This window comes from Rhinatrema bivittatum, chromosome 6 (assembly GCF_901001135.1).
Source record: "Rhinatrema bivittatum chromosome 6, aRhiBiv1.1, whole genome shotgun sequence".
Taxonomy (NCBI): Eukaryota; Metazoa; Chordata; class Amphibia; order Gymnophiona; family Rhinatrematidae; genus Rhinatrema; species Rhinatrema bivittatum.
This window is the reverse complement of record NC_042620.1, coordinates 254,298,521-254,312,305: the sequence shown is the minus strand read 5'-3', so window position 1 is coordinate 254,312,305 and position 13,785 is coordinate 254,298,521. Positions and strand designations below refer to the sequence as shown.

Below are 13,785 nucleotides of genomic sequence, written 5' to 3'. Positions count from 1 at the left end.
GCAGGCTCACTCACCTCCGCTGCTTCTCTTCACCTGACGCGGCCGGCGCCGCCGTCGGGCCTCTCCACGCAGCCGGAGCCGCGGATTGTGTCTTTGCCCACGCGGCCCGGAGGCCGCCCCGGATATTCCTCTTCGCCAGGGCTGGAGCCGCGGACTTCCTGCCGTCCCCTGTGTGGCCAGGACCGCCGCCAACGTCATCTCATCTTCACGACACGAGGGCTGCATCCCCGGGCTCGAGTGGTGGCTGGAGCCGCCCCGGGGCCTCCAGTGGCTGGAGCCCCTGCCGTCATCGGGCCTGCTCCTCAGGCCAGCCCTGCGCTTCTGATGCTGTACGCTGTGCAGGCCGCTGTCCATGGTCCTGCACAGCCCTGCTTCCTGCTCCTTAGGCACCAGTGCATGCCTCTCTGCAAGATTTAAAGGGCCAGGCATAGGAAGTTTGCTGGCCCCACCTAGGGAGAGGACTTCCTGCCCAGCCCTATAAAAGGGCTGCTCTGTCATTCAGTCTTCGCCTTGCATCGGAGTTGCTTCACTCTGGAGGCTCCTGCCTGCCAGAGCTCCGTCAGGTCTTCTTTGTCTTCTCCATGGAGTTCTTCTTGTCACGCCATGTCAAGTTATGTCTTGTTGCCTTGTCCAGGTGTCCTGGTGTCTTGCTTTGATCCTCCGTTTCCTGATGTTCTAGGTTCCTTGATGTCCTGCTCCTGTGTCTTCGTCTTCAGCGCTCTTGAGCCTTCTGGGTACTTGTTAGGCCAGGGGTCCCTCAGATGATATCTTGCCCAAGCGTGGACTAGCCTACAGGTGGACTGGTGTACTATGCTCCTGAGCCGTCATGTCCTGCCAGCCGTTGGTGGAGCTTCGGACAACATCGGCCTCCGATGTTGGAGTTCTGCCTCGACTGGATCCTTCCCTGAGCTTGTCCCGCTCCCAGCGTGGTCCATGACCAGCCTCCTCGGGCTGTGTAGGGCGCGCAGTGGGACAGGGTGGTCCACGACCCAGTCCCGCGGGTGGGATGAGTAGGGCGCCCTGAGAGACAGTGCCAATGTTCTTCCGCCCAGCTTCTCGTCTCGTCTGGACTTCGTCAGTTCCTTGTCTCGTCCTGGATGCCGTTGCATCACTCTTGGTATCATGTCTTGTTCCTGATGTCACATTGACCCTAGTCCGGGATGCCGTCGCATTGACCACTGGTCCGTGATGTCTTCGCATCAGCTTTGGTGTCAAGTCTTCGTCCGTGATGCCATTGCATCGATCCAGGTGTCATGTCTTCATCCGTGATGCCGTTACATCGATCCTGCTGTCAAGTCTCGTCCGCGATATCGTTGCATCGATCCTGCTGTCATGTCTTCGTGTCAAGGCCTGTCTGCCCACGACCTCAGGCCAGGCCTGCTGCTCCATGCCGATCCAAGCGGCAGGTCCGAAAGGGCACGGAATGGTCGGAGGACCATTCACATTCCAACATCACCTGTTGTTGGCCTTGGGAGCTTGCCGGCCTGGCAGAGGGTAAGACCGTCAGCCACGGTGGAACACGCCGTCAACCCGCGGTTCGGTCCTGGATCCGTCTGGGGTCGGGCTGAGGCCCAAGGGCACACTAAAACCCCCTGGTACAAAACACTGCGCCTCTAGGATTGTATTTTTAAACAATGTCCAAGCCTGTTGAACACTTTTAACCTTTGCAGCTGCACCTTTCAGTTTTTTCTAACTATTTTCCTCATTTTATCAAAGTTTCCCTTTTTAAAATTTAGTGTTAGAGCTGCAGATTTACTTATTGTCCCCCTTCCAGTTATTAGTTTAAATTTGATCATGTTATGATCACTGTTGCCAAGTGGCCCCACCACCATTACCTCTCTCACCAAATCTTGGGTTCCACTAAGAATTAAATCTAAAATAGCTCCCTCTCTTGTTGGTTCCTGAACCAATTGCTCCATGAAGCAATCATTTATTACATCCAGGAACTTTATGTCTCTAGCAAGTCCTGATGTTACATTTACCCAGTCAATATTGGGGTAATTGAAATCTCCCATTATATTGCACTGCCAAATTGGTTTGCTTCCCTGATTTTTCTTAGCATTTCATCATCTGTCTGACCATTTTGTCCAGGTGGGAAGGTATAACTCCTATCACTATACTCTTACTCAACACACATGGGATTTCTACCCATATAGATTCTACTGAGCATTTAGTCTCTTGTATAATCTTTATCCTGTTGGACTCTATATCCTCCCGGACATAAAGTGCCACACCCCCGCCAAGTTGATCCTCCCTATCATTGCGATATAATTTGTACCCTGATATAGCACTGTCCCATTGGTTATCCTCCTTCCACCAAGTCTCTGTGATGCCAATTATGTCAATCTCATCATTTGCTGCTATACACTCTAACTCTCCCATCTTACTTCTTAGACTTCTGGCATTGGCATACAGACATTTCAAAGTGTGGTTTTTGTTTGTTTAACAACCTGCTTTTCAGTTGTTTGGGATAATTCTGAAATCATTAGCTTTGGTGATTTTTTACATATAGGCGTATGAAACTATGTTTGCTTTTAATGGAACCTCTGTGTTAGGATGCCCTAACTCTCTTGTTTCATTAGTATCCTTCAAGGATACATTTCTCCGAACCATGCACCGTTGAGTGACTGTCTGCTTTCCCCCTTGTTCTAGTTTAAAAGCTGCTCTATCTCCTTTTGAAAGTTAGTGCCAGCAGCTTGGTTCCACTCTGGTTAAGGTGGAGCCTATCCTTTCGGAAAAGTCTCCCCTTCCCCCAAAAGTTTCCCCAGTTCCTTACAAAGCTGAATCCCTCTTCCCTGCACTATCGTCTCATCCACGCATTGAAACTCTGGAGCTCTGCCTGCCTCTGGGGACCTGCACGTGGAACAGGAAGCATTTCAGAGAATGCCACCCTGGAGGTTCTGGATTTCAGCTTCCTACCTAAAATCCTAAATTTGGCTTCCAGAACCTCTCTCCCACATTTTCCTATGTCGTTGGTGCCCACATGTACCATGACAGCCAACTTCTTTTTAAATTCTCTCCCATTGTGAACCGAAATCAGAAGAATTTCAGGTCTCTTTACCACTCACAGAGTCTGCTAGGTTCAGTCTTGGATAGTGACTTGTTCCGGATCACTCGAGTCACGGAGTGGACCTCAAAGTGTATCAGTGGGTGGTAGTGACCATGGATGCCAGTCTCTCAGGTCTCTCAGGCCTCAGTCAATCCAGGGCCAGTGGTCGTCGGAGGAAGTGAGCTGGTCCATCAATCGCCTGGAAACAAGAGTGGTTAGTTTGGCGCTAAGGCACTTCCTGCTTCTGGTACACAACCGAGCTGTCAGAGTCTTGTCCGACAATGCGACAACGGTTGCTTACATCAACCTGCAAGGGGGCATCAGGAGTCGGCCAGTATCCTTGGACGTGGAGCAACTCATGACCTGGGCGGAACAGCATCTCGCTTTTCTGGCTGCATCGCACATTGCGGGATCTGACAATGTGCAAGCGGATTTCCTGAGCCAACAGTGGATAGACCCTGGAGAGTGGGAACTTTCCGATGAAGCGATGGACCTTATCTCTCGCAGATGGGGACCTCCCCATCTGGACTTGATGGCAACTCAAAGAAATGCCAAGGCTCCTCGCTTTTTCAGTCGCAGAAGAGAACACGGAGTGGAAGGGGTCGACGCACTGGTGCTTCTGTGGCCAACCAATATGCTTCTCTATGCCTTTCTTCCTTGGCCTCTGATCAGCAAGATCCTTCGACGAATAGAGGTCCATCCAGGGACGTTAATCCTGATGGCCCCAGAGTGACCCCGACGACCATGGTTCACAGACTTAGTCAAACTCTTGGTGGACGGTCCCTGAGACTTGGACATCTTCCAAATCTGCTTCATCAAGTCCCTATATTTTTCGACCAGGTGGATTGCTTTTGTCTCACAGCCTGGCTTTTGAAAGGCAGCAATTTGAGGAAGAAAGGTTATCCGGAGGACGTGATTACTACTCTATTTCAGGCGCGAAAGACCTCTACCTCGTTGACTTACGTTAGAGTCTGGAGGGTTTTCAAATCATGGTGTCGCGAGCAGGATGTTTTCCACTGCCAGTCCTGGGTGGTGCAGATTCTGGCATTCTTACAGAGAGACTTAGTCAAAGGGTTATCCTTCAATTCCCTTCGGGTTCAGGTGGCGGCATTGAGGTGTCTCTTAGGCAAGGTTCATGGTAAGGCTTTTGCATCGCAACTGGATGTGGTGCGTTTTCTCAGGGGGGCGAAGCATTTGAATTCTCCCGTCCATCCTGTTTCCGCATCCTGGAGCCTTAATCTGGTACTTAGGGTCTTGTGTGAAGCCCCTTTGAACCTCTTAAGCAGGCCACTTTAAAAGATCTTGCCTTGAAGACAGTGTTTTTGGTGGCAATTTGCTCAGCTTGGAGGGTGTCGGAGATCCAAGCCCTTTTTTGCAGGGAGCCTTTTTTGTGGATTTCCGATTCTGGGGTCTCTCTTAGAACAGTTCCATCCTTTCTGCCAAAACTGGTCTCAGCCTTCCACTTAAGTCAATCCGTGGAGCTTCCAGCTTTTTCTCATATCGGTCCAGATGTGCCTCACACTAGGGAGTTGAGTTGCCTGGATGTCAGAAGGGTTCTGTTGTGCTATCTGGAGGTCACAAATTCTTTCCAGGTTTCGGATCCTCTGTTGATTTTGTGGAATGGCGCTAAAAAGGTCACAAAGCGTCCAAGGCAACCATTGCCCATTGGTTGAAAGAGGCTATTTCTTCTGCTTACAATTATCGCGGCCATCCTATACCTGATGGGTTGAAAGCAAACTTGATCCAATCTCAAGCTACTTCATGGGCCGAGTGTCAGTTGGTCTCGCTGCAAGAAATTTGCAGAGCGACGAAATGGAAGTCTCTACACACTTTTGCTTGACACTACTGTTTGGAAGTCCAGGCACTGGATGTCAGCAGCTTCAGAAGCAGTGTCATTCGAGCGGGACTCTCAAGGTCCCACCCTAGTTAGGGAAGCTTTGGTACATCCCAGCAGTCTGAACTGGTCCGGGTACATATATGGAAAGGAAAATTGGTTCTTAGTTGCTAATTTTCATTCCTGTAGTAGTACCACGGATCAGTCGAGACGCCCTCCCATTGAGGGGGTTATCACTCAGTTTTTCTTATTTGCTGCAGAAGGCTACAGGTTTCTTCTTATTCTGGGTTTGGCATTTTTTTGCCAGCTCCTGTTTATTTTGGCAGTTCTCTGTATTGTCCTTTGCTTGCTCTGCAATAGTTCTCATATTCTGCTTTGGTAATGTTCATACTGAAGAGATGCAGGTGGCACACCAGGTTAAAAGAGGGTGCTCTTCAAGATTTTCTCTGTCTCCATCTGCTGGAGGGGAGGCAAAACCCAGTAGTCTGGACTGATCCGTGGTACTACAGGAACAAAAATTAGCAGGATAAGAACCAATTTTCCTTTATTTTTCTGTTCTCTGCTTCCCTGGCAGGTTCCAATGCCAGAGTCAGCCCGGATCCAGGCGGCTGAGGGCTCGCTCCATCTCCTTTCACTGCTGATCCTCCAGCTGCATGCTGTCCCTTCACAGTGAGTACATTTTCACCCAATGCTTCTTCCTGCCATCTTCCCTCCTTCAGAATCATATAACTTCACTGAAGAGAGTGGACTGGGAGAATTTCATTGTTGAGGAAAAAAGAATAGATGTAAGTAGAGAAATAGAATAGAAAATTAGGTGACTGAGCCAGGACTATCTTGTAAGAAGTAAAGTTAAGGTATTAGAAAGCTTACCTAGCTGGAAGAGGAAAGTGGATGGGATGGCTGAGACAGATGGCTTTTCCATCAGTTTTTGAGGTCAGCTGCTAATGGGAATGCCAGCAGACTGGTGGGAGGAGTAAGAGAGTAAATGTCTCTGTCTGGCAGGAGGGGAGGGTAGACCGACGTGAGGGAGGATCAGGATAGAGCAGAATTAGGGACAAGTCTTTTCAGGTGTGCAGCACAGGTTCTCTGGACTCCAAGGCCTATGCCCTCATTCTCGCTTTCTCTTTCTAAGGCTGGATTTGGCAATTACTACTGTGGTCTCTCTCTTCACCAGCTTGTCAGTCAGTATTGTGGTAAGTCAGTTTGCCTATTTTGGCTGATGAACTAATACTTAATCAGACAACTTTAAGAAGCTGTGTAATGTAAATGAAAGGGAGGATTCTGACTGTATCTTCCCTTCATTCCCCGCAAGCTGAACCTAAGACCTTTCCCAAATTTTATTTCTCCTTTTTCAGAGTGCAGCTGGGCTCCTTCTGGTGCAATTGCTCCAGCATGGATTGCAAGTGAACCTGAGCCTGGAGGAGGTTATGGCAGCTGCGAGAACTGCATTTACAGCACCTGTAGAGGTAAGACACAGATGGTCAGGGGTCCTTCCCCTTCGAGCTCTCTGTGCAGAAAACCTAACTTTTTTCAGAGGTCGCCCTTTGGGTCTCATTCACTCCTTCACAGAATTTTGATTGTATTCTAGTTCTAGAATAGTTGCACGATTAATCCTCTGTCTCTGCCTTATTCTGTTGTCACTCTCCTTCCTTCTCATTCACTGTCCCCATCTTTTGTTTTCTTTTAACAATCCTTCTTTCTACTTCATACTCTTTCTCTGTACTTGGCTGTCTCCCACTCCTGACCTTTTTCTCTCTTCTCTCTCTTTATGTCTCACTTTTCTCTTCCCATCACTTATCTGCTTTTATTTTCTGCCCCTTACTTCCTCCCTCTATCTATTTCTTTACTGTTCTGTTGCTGTCTTCCTCCCTGTTTCTTTATGTCTGTTTCTCTCTGGGATCCTGCCAGATATTTGTGACCTGGCTTGGCCACTGTTGGAAACAGGACACTGGGCTTGATGGACCTTTGGTCTGACCCAGTAGGACAAGTCTTATGTTCTTATGTTTTCCATCTCTTTGCTTTAATCTCTCACGTCCCCTCTATCTTCCTTGGTCTCCCTTTACAGTTACAGATTTCCCCTCCGATGGACACTGGACTGTTTGATGGGATTCTGCTACTCCTGTTACAGCAAATTGAACAGGTAATTGCTAATGAAATTTCTCTTCCTTTATAAAATCCTGGAGGTGGGAAACTTCACAAGACCAAGAATGGAGGGAGGCAAGTTCAGAGATTATTTGTAACCTTTTTTTGGGGAATAGTGCTGATTCCAAAAGGCCATAAAAGAATTCCTTATGGTGGGCCAGCTCTTCTAAAACAGGCAGGACTCAATGGATGCGTGTTTAAAATAATATTTACTGATATTGACTGTAGAAAAAGCAATAAAGTAAACAAATAAAATGTCCAAATAAATCCAGATTCCATGTCTTTGATGTAGTACAAGTTTAAATAATGTTTCCCTCTATGGAAGTGTCCCTTACTGCTGAAACTTGGAACTTGAGATCCATCCATGATGTGGGATGAATGTTTGTCCCAAGGGGGGGCTGGGTTATCCTAAGCAGGGCAGATGTCCCTTTCCCCACAATATCTGATTTCCAGAATGGCACTCCCAAATTTCATCTGCCTGTGTCCCATGTCCCAGGGTGGAAACTCCAATTGGGGGTCTCCAGATAGCCTTCTTCTCCAATCTCCTTTTCGAAAGAATAGCTTGTGACCCTCTTGATGGAAGGGCCGGTTGTGGAATAAGCTATGAACATATTTAATCTAATTCACAGGTCTCTGCAACCTCCATTTTTAGGGCTGAAGGGGTATACAGATTCCTTCCTGCACCTCTGGAGAGGAGTTTACAGCCTCCCAGAAGGTACAGGTCAAAACCAGCAAAAATAGAAAAAACCTTCACTCTCCAATTTATCACGAAGACTGGCAGGGCAATGTCTCTCCCTTCCTTTGTTAAGCTGAGGGTCTAACTGTGGAGAGCACACTGAGCACACATCTTTCCTCTCTGAAATCAAAGCTACACTGCCTTCTAGTCACATGGTCTGACCCCCCTTATTGCCTAACAGACTGCCTATTCCTGAAAGCCTCTGGGGCAGGAGCAGTATTAAATGGCATAGCCTGTAATATAGATGACTAACACTCACAAATCACAATAGGTTTCACTGGTCAAAATTATTATTCCATTTGAATTATAATCACATATCCAGTAAACTCTCATATATGCTTTGTAGGACCCGCACTCAATGAGTTTGTCTTTATATCAAACTCATAATTATGGTTGTTGGTCCATTTGCTTTATTTAATTGATAACTAATTTTATAGGGTTTTTTTGTTTTTTATTACAAGGTTTTCCTCAAACCAACTGAAGCTAACACCCTCCGATATTAATCCCGCCAAGGGATTGTGATTGAGATATAGATGACTAAAACATGAGGGCTGTGGATAAGGGCCATCTGATGGGAACCTCATAGTCTCTACAGATGCTTACAAAATTAGCCTGTATGTTACACAGTAGTATACTAAAGCAATCTAATAGTCATAAAGAAGTCAGGTAGTTTCTAAAGAAATATGTCTCTCTTTACAAAAACCCTGGAATAGTCTTACTGTGAAGTCCTCAGCTGCCCAGTAATCCTGTAGTTGGAGCACAGATGGGGCTTCCAACTTGTATTCCTCTCTGCAGAACTCTGGGGTCCAAGTTCTGGGAAACTCGAGGGGAAAAAACTCAGCTCACTTGGTTAGTCCCCAGATAACACTTAGGCTGTAGGGGACATTATATAAATCTTCCGCTGTAACATCCACTAACTACGTCACACCATTCAAGGCTTCATCCAGTTCAGCCAGACTCCCTAGGCTAATTTATAGCCTTTGAGGCCTTATCAACTGTGCTTCACTGTAACTTTGCTCCAATGCACTTTTCCAAAGTCCGTTCATGCTGTATCAGACCCAAAATATCTCTCAGGGCCCTTTACCCATTCAAATAATCCACACATAGGGGCAGATTTTAAAAAGTTGCGCGAGCGCGAACAAAAGTACACCTGATTTTATAAGATACGCGCGTAGCTGCGCGTATCTTATAAAATCTGGGGTCGGCGCGCGCAAGGCTGGAGGGAACGGAGGGAACGGAGGGAACGGAGGCAGCCTGCGCGCGCCGAGCCGCGCAGCCTGCCTCCGTTCCCTCCAAGGCCGCTTTGATTTCGGAGCGGCCTCGGAGGGAACTTTCCTTCGCCCTCCCCGCACCTTCCCCTCCCTTCCCCTACCTAACCCACCCCCCCGGCCCTATCTAAACCCCCCCCTTACCTTTGTCGGCAAAGTTACGCCTGCTGAAAGCAGGCGTAACTTTGCGCGCGTCGGCCGGGTGACCCGCTTCGCGGTCCGGTCCCGGGGGCTGTTCCGGAGGCCGCGGCCATGCCCCCGGAACGCCCCCGGTCCGAAACCACGCCCACGTCGCCGCCCCCGAAACACCGCGCCCCCCCTAAAAGGCGCGTCATCTCGACACGCCCCCCGACACGCCCCCGACAGGAAGCCCCAGGACTTACGCGCATCCCGGGGCTTTACTCGCGCCGGCGGCCTATGCAAAATAGGCGTGCCGGCGCGCGCGGGCCTTTGAAAATCCGCCCCATAGGGAAAAAGAAAAATAAACAACTTTCTAGTGTCTTTGTCTCACTGGGCTACACTGCCCTACCTCCCATGTGGAAGTGTGTTAAATAAAAAACCAAACACCTTTTAGCCAAACACCTAGATTACAAAGTCTCTATCTCTCTTTAGACAAGTTTTCAGTCTCCCACCCCCACGCAGCAATTGTTTGGCAAACTTTCTTTTCAGAACTTACCACCTGGTAGCCCTGAATGTCAATTGTGTAGACCATATCCATCACAAAGGCCAGCTAATAGCTTGCAGACAGGCAAAATATTAAATAGAGCAGCGGATAAAGCTGACCCCTTTGATACACCTGTCTCCATCAAGTACCGTTTAGAACAACCATTCTCACCTGCTGAGTTCTGTCTGACAAGTGTGAGCTAAACCATTTCAGGCCAGAGGCAGAGATTTCATATTCTCTCTGACGATATAGAAGAATCTGATGATCAGCAGTTTTGAATGCTGATGAAATATCCAGCAGCATCAACATATAACCCATTCCTCTTAAGGTCTCTTCTAATTACATCTAAGCTGGTGAATAATAAAATCTCAGTTTTAAGAGATTTCCTGAAGCCAAATTGAAAATAATTGTATACATCATGGTCATGCAAAAACCTATTCAGTTGGTGCAGCACTACAGCTTCCATCAACTTTGCAAAAAAAAAAAAACCAAAGGGAGAATATCAAGCAATAGTTGAACAAATCAGAAGGCTCAGTCCCAGGTCTTTTCAACAGCAGCCAAGCTTTCTTTTCTAGGAAAGGAAGGCTCGTTCCCAAAGAATTTGTCTTGAATTTTCCTCTGATGAGAAATTAATTCAGATCCCTTAAATCTAAGATTAGTTTCTGTCCTCCTGTTTTTTTGAGAACTAGGTAGTATCACAAGTAGAAGCCTTTCCCTCTTTGTTCTTTGGGTACTTTTTATATTGTTTGCTTTTCCAGTAAGGAATGTATTTCTTTCCTTATGATGGATGTTTTGTGTGTTGTGTATTTTACCTGATGTATTCTTGCTGGAAGCAACAATTGTTGGAAACTGAGAAAATACCCATTTTGAATTATTGACAGCACCCATTTCTCTGTCATAATTTTGCTACATCTTTAGGAAACGTAGCAAAGGATTCCCCCCACTGGAAGAGTCTTCTTTGTTTTCTCAAAAATTCTTTGACTGTTTTTGTAGATGCTGAATCACCTGCCTCTGCTATGGATGACCTCTTCCTCTGCAGTGTTGCAATGTTGTCTGCAACTTTTGAGGCTGATATTGCAATTGATAGAATACTTGTGGTCTATAGTTTTAGTAACTGGGAGAGGCAAGACTCACTTTTCCTTTTGCCATCCTCCCCCTCCCCCTTACATCCTTTCCAAAAAGACACACCTCTTGTTTGTTTGGTTAAATAGAGGCCGCAGTTTATTTCAACAAGACCCGAGCCCCCTAAACATTAATACAAAGCTAAACATCCCCCCCCCCACCCCTTTGTGACATTGTTCTTAACATGCCCCCCACCTCGTCCAGTGGTAGAGCTCTGCCTGTGTCCCAGCGTGAGTAAGCGACAGGGCCTCTGAGCATCAGCCCCCCTCTTGCTCATTGGCCATCTCATGTAGCAGCCCCCACGCTACACAAGATTCTGCCCCCCCCCCCCCCGCATACCTTTTAACAATACAATCAAATCACCAACATTAGGGCTCGGGTTTTCCGCCACCACTGCGACAAATGCATATAACAGTTCACCATAATGCGATACAAATATTCGCTCCCATGGGAGGGAGGGAGGGAAAGCTGCTTGCCTGCTGCCTCAGCCGTCTCCTCACCAACTGAGGCGCGAAAACGGCTGCCCCCTACTACTATGCTCCTACATCCAATCCCTATTCCCCATTTGAATTGTCCCCGCTGCCATTGGTTCCTTACCCCCGCCGCCCCTCCTTTTCCCACTCCTTCCCTCCCCCACCTCCTTTTCCTCTAACCCTCTCGCTCGCTTGCCACCCGTTATTATCAGCAGTGTGAGACAAGCTCACCCGCTTTCACTAATAATTGTACTGTCTTCTTGAGTAGTAGCTATATGGTCTTCTGTAGAAGTATTGAGAGAACTTTCTCTGAACTGGTAATTCATTTGAGACTACAGCTAATTTTTGGATGGCTATACAGTGGTCTTTTATGACATCTACTGTCTCTTAGACCTTCAAACCAAACAAATTGTCTCCTAGAATTGGCGCAGCCGCACTCCTATTGTAAACATCTTCTCTCAAACTAGATGTTCCCTGATCGTACCTGGATCAGTCCAGACAGTGGGTTATATCCCCCGACCAGCAGATGGAGTCAGAACAGAGTTTGAGAGCGTCAGCATATAGAGTAGTGCACCCTCTGCTGGAGCTCAGTATTCTTCTGACTCCAGCAGATGCGAGTGGGGGGATCCACTAGCTCCCCCAGATTGACAGGGTTTCTTCATTTTTAGTTATTTCTTTCTTTTTCTCCACAGTATTTCCCTGTCTTATGTTTCTCTTCATTTTGGATCCTTAAAGTTTAAAAAAAAAAAAAAGTTTTCAATTTTTGAGGAGGCGTGTGTCTGTGGCTTTGCCTTCTCTATTCTGTACTCCTTTCCTCTTCCATTGGGGTAAGTGGAAGTTTTTTTGAGTTTCTTTCTCCACAGGTTTGCTTCTTTTGGTGGTGCCCCGTGGATGCCGGTGGTTCCGGCCGCTCCACGCGTCGTTGGGGGTCCCGCGGTTCGCAAGCTCCGCCCGTGGGTGTGTGCTCAACTAAAATGGGGGTTTCCCCCGCAGTTACTGGACCCCTTCGGCGGGTTGTTAGGGCCATTTCCAGGCCCCCCTGCGGCACTAGCTCGTGTTTGGCCCCCCCCCCCCCCCCCCCCCGAGGCTTTTCTTTTTCCCGGTGCTGACATGCCGCGGTCCTCGAGGTGTGAGGCCTGCGGCGAGCCGGGAAATCAATTTCTGAGGGAGGGGCTTTGTGAGCGGTGCTTCCCCGACGGGGAAGGCACCCTGCAGTCCTCCGGTGCGATTTCGGACTTGCCTCCTCCTCAGCCCGGGTGGCGCGGGCCGGCCACGACGCCGCCTTTGGCGGGAACAGCGGCCATTTTAGGGGGTCAACGTGAGACGGACTCGCTCCCAGATGCAGACAGGATTGGTTGCACTGGCTCTCAACAGGCTTTGCCCCCGGCGGGAGGTTTGCCCGACCGGGGCTCCCAGGACGGTCCCCCCCCAGGGATTCCAATCAGCTCTCCGTTTTTCTCACCTGACTTTATTCTGACAATGCACATGGCTTAAGATTCCCAGACACCTATAGTCCCAGGGTCACTTTGAGTCAAGAAGCTGCAGGGCTCCTCTCTTCCAGGGGACGGGGTCCCCATCCCGGACTCTTCTGGTGCTGCTGCTTCAGACGCTCTCTTGGTCCCTCCGCCCCTGCCTGGGACAGATCCAGATGAAGAGCTGGGGAAGGCATCAACTTTGGAAGGAGATGACCCGAAGGTTGTTCACCTGTTCCACAGGGAGGAATTAGACCCTCTCATTCCATGGGTCTTGTCAGAGCTCAGAGTAGAGTTCCCTCAGGAAGTCTTGCCCCAGGATTCAGTGGATCCGGTCCTCACGGGGTTGCGGGGCCCAGCCAAGAATTTTCCATTCCATCCCATGGTTCAACAGTTGATGATCCAGGAGTGGGATGTCCCGGAGGCAGGCCTGTGAGTGAGATGGGCTATGGACAACCTTTATCCTTTGCCCAAAGAGACTTTGGAGCTTTCCAAGCTTTCCAAAGTGGACGCCTCGGTGTCGGCAGTAACGAAGAGAACCATGATCCCGGTAGAAGGAGCCATGGCCCTCAAGGACCTCCAGGATAGGAAACACGAGGTTCTTTTGAAGCGGATATTCAAAGTTTCAGCATTAGGTATCTGGGCAGCCATTTGTGGTAGCTTCATGTTCCGGGTGGGCCTCCGCTGGGTGCAACAGCTGATGACTTCCAGAAACCTTCCACTTTTTCTCATATCACTCCAGACGTACCTCACGCTAGGGAGTTGAAGCACTTGGATGTCAGAAGGGTTCTGTTGCGCTATCTGGAGGTCACAAATTCTTTCCGGGTTTCGGATCATCAGTTCGTTTTGTGGAGTGGCGCTAAAAAGGGTCACAATGCATCCAAGGTGACCATTGCCCGATGGTTGAATAAGAGGCTATTTCTTCTGCTTACATTTGTCGCGGCCAGTCTATTCCTGATGGGTTGAAAGCGCACTCGATCCAATCGCAAGCTACTTCATGGGCCGAGTGCCAGTTGGTCTCGCCG

General features: G+C 48.6%; 1 protein-coding gene across 1 annotated transcript in view; it reads left to right on the top strand.

The window, feature by feature from the left end:
* The window catches only part of STK36 (serine/threonine kinase 36), a 164,804-nt gene that overhangs the window by 114,660 nt on the left and 36,359 nt on the right, over window positions 1-13,785 (top strand). The window contains exons 20-23 of the mRNA XM_029607939.1: window positions 5,458-5,552; window positions 6,016-6,076; window positions 6,239-6,349; window positions 6,949-7,023. Coding sequence (XP_029463799.1) covers window positions 5,458-5,552; window positions 6,016-6,076; window positions 6,239-6,349; window positions 6,949-7,023 — 342 coding nt within the window. The remainder of the gene's footprint in view (window positions 1-5,457; window positions 5,553-6,015; window positions 6,077-6,238; window positions 6,350-6,948; window positions 7,024-13,785) is intronic.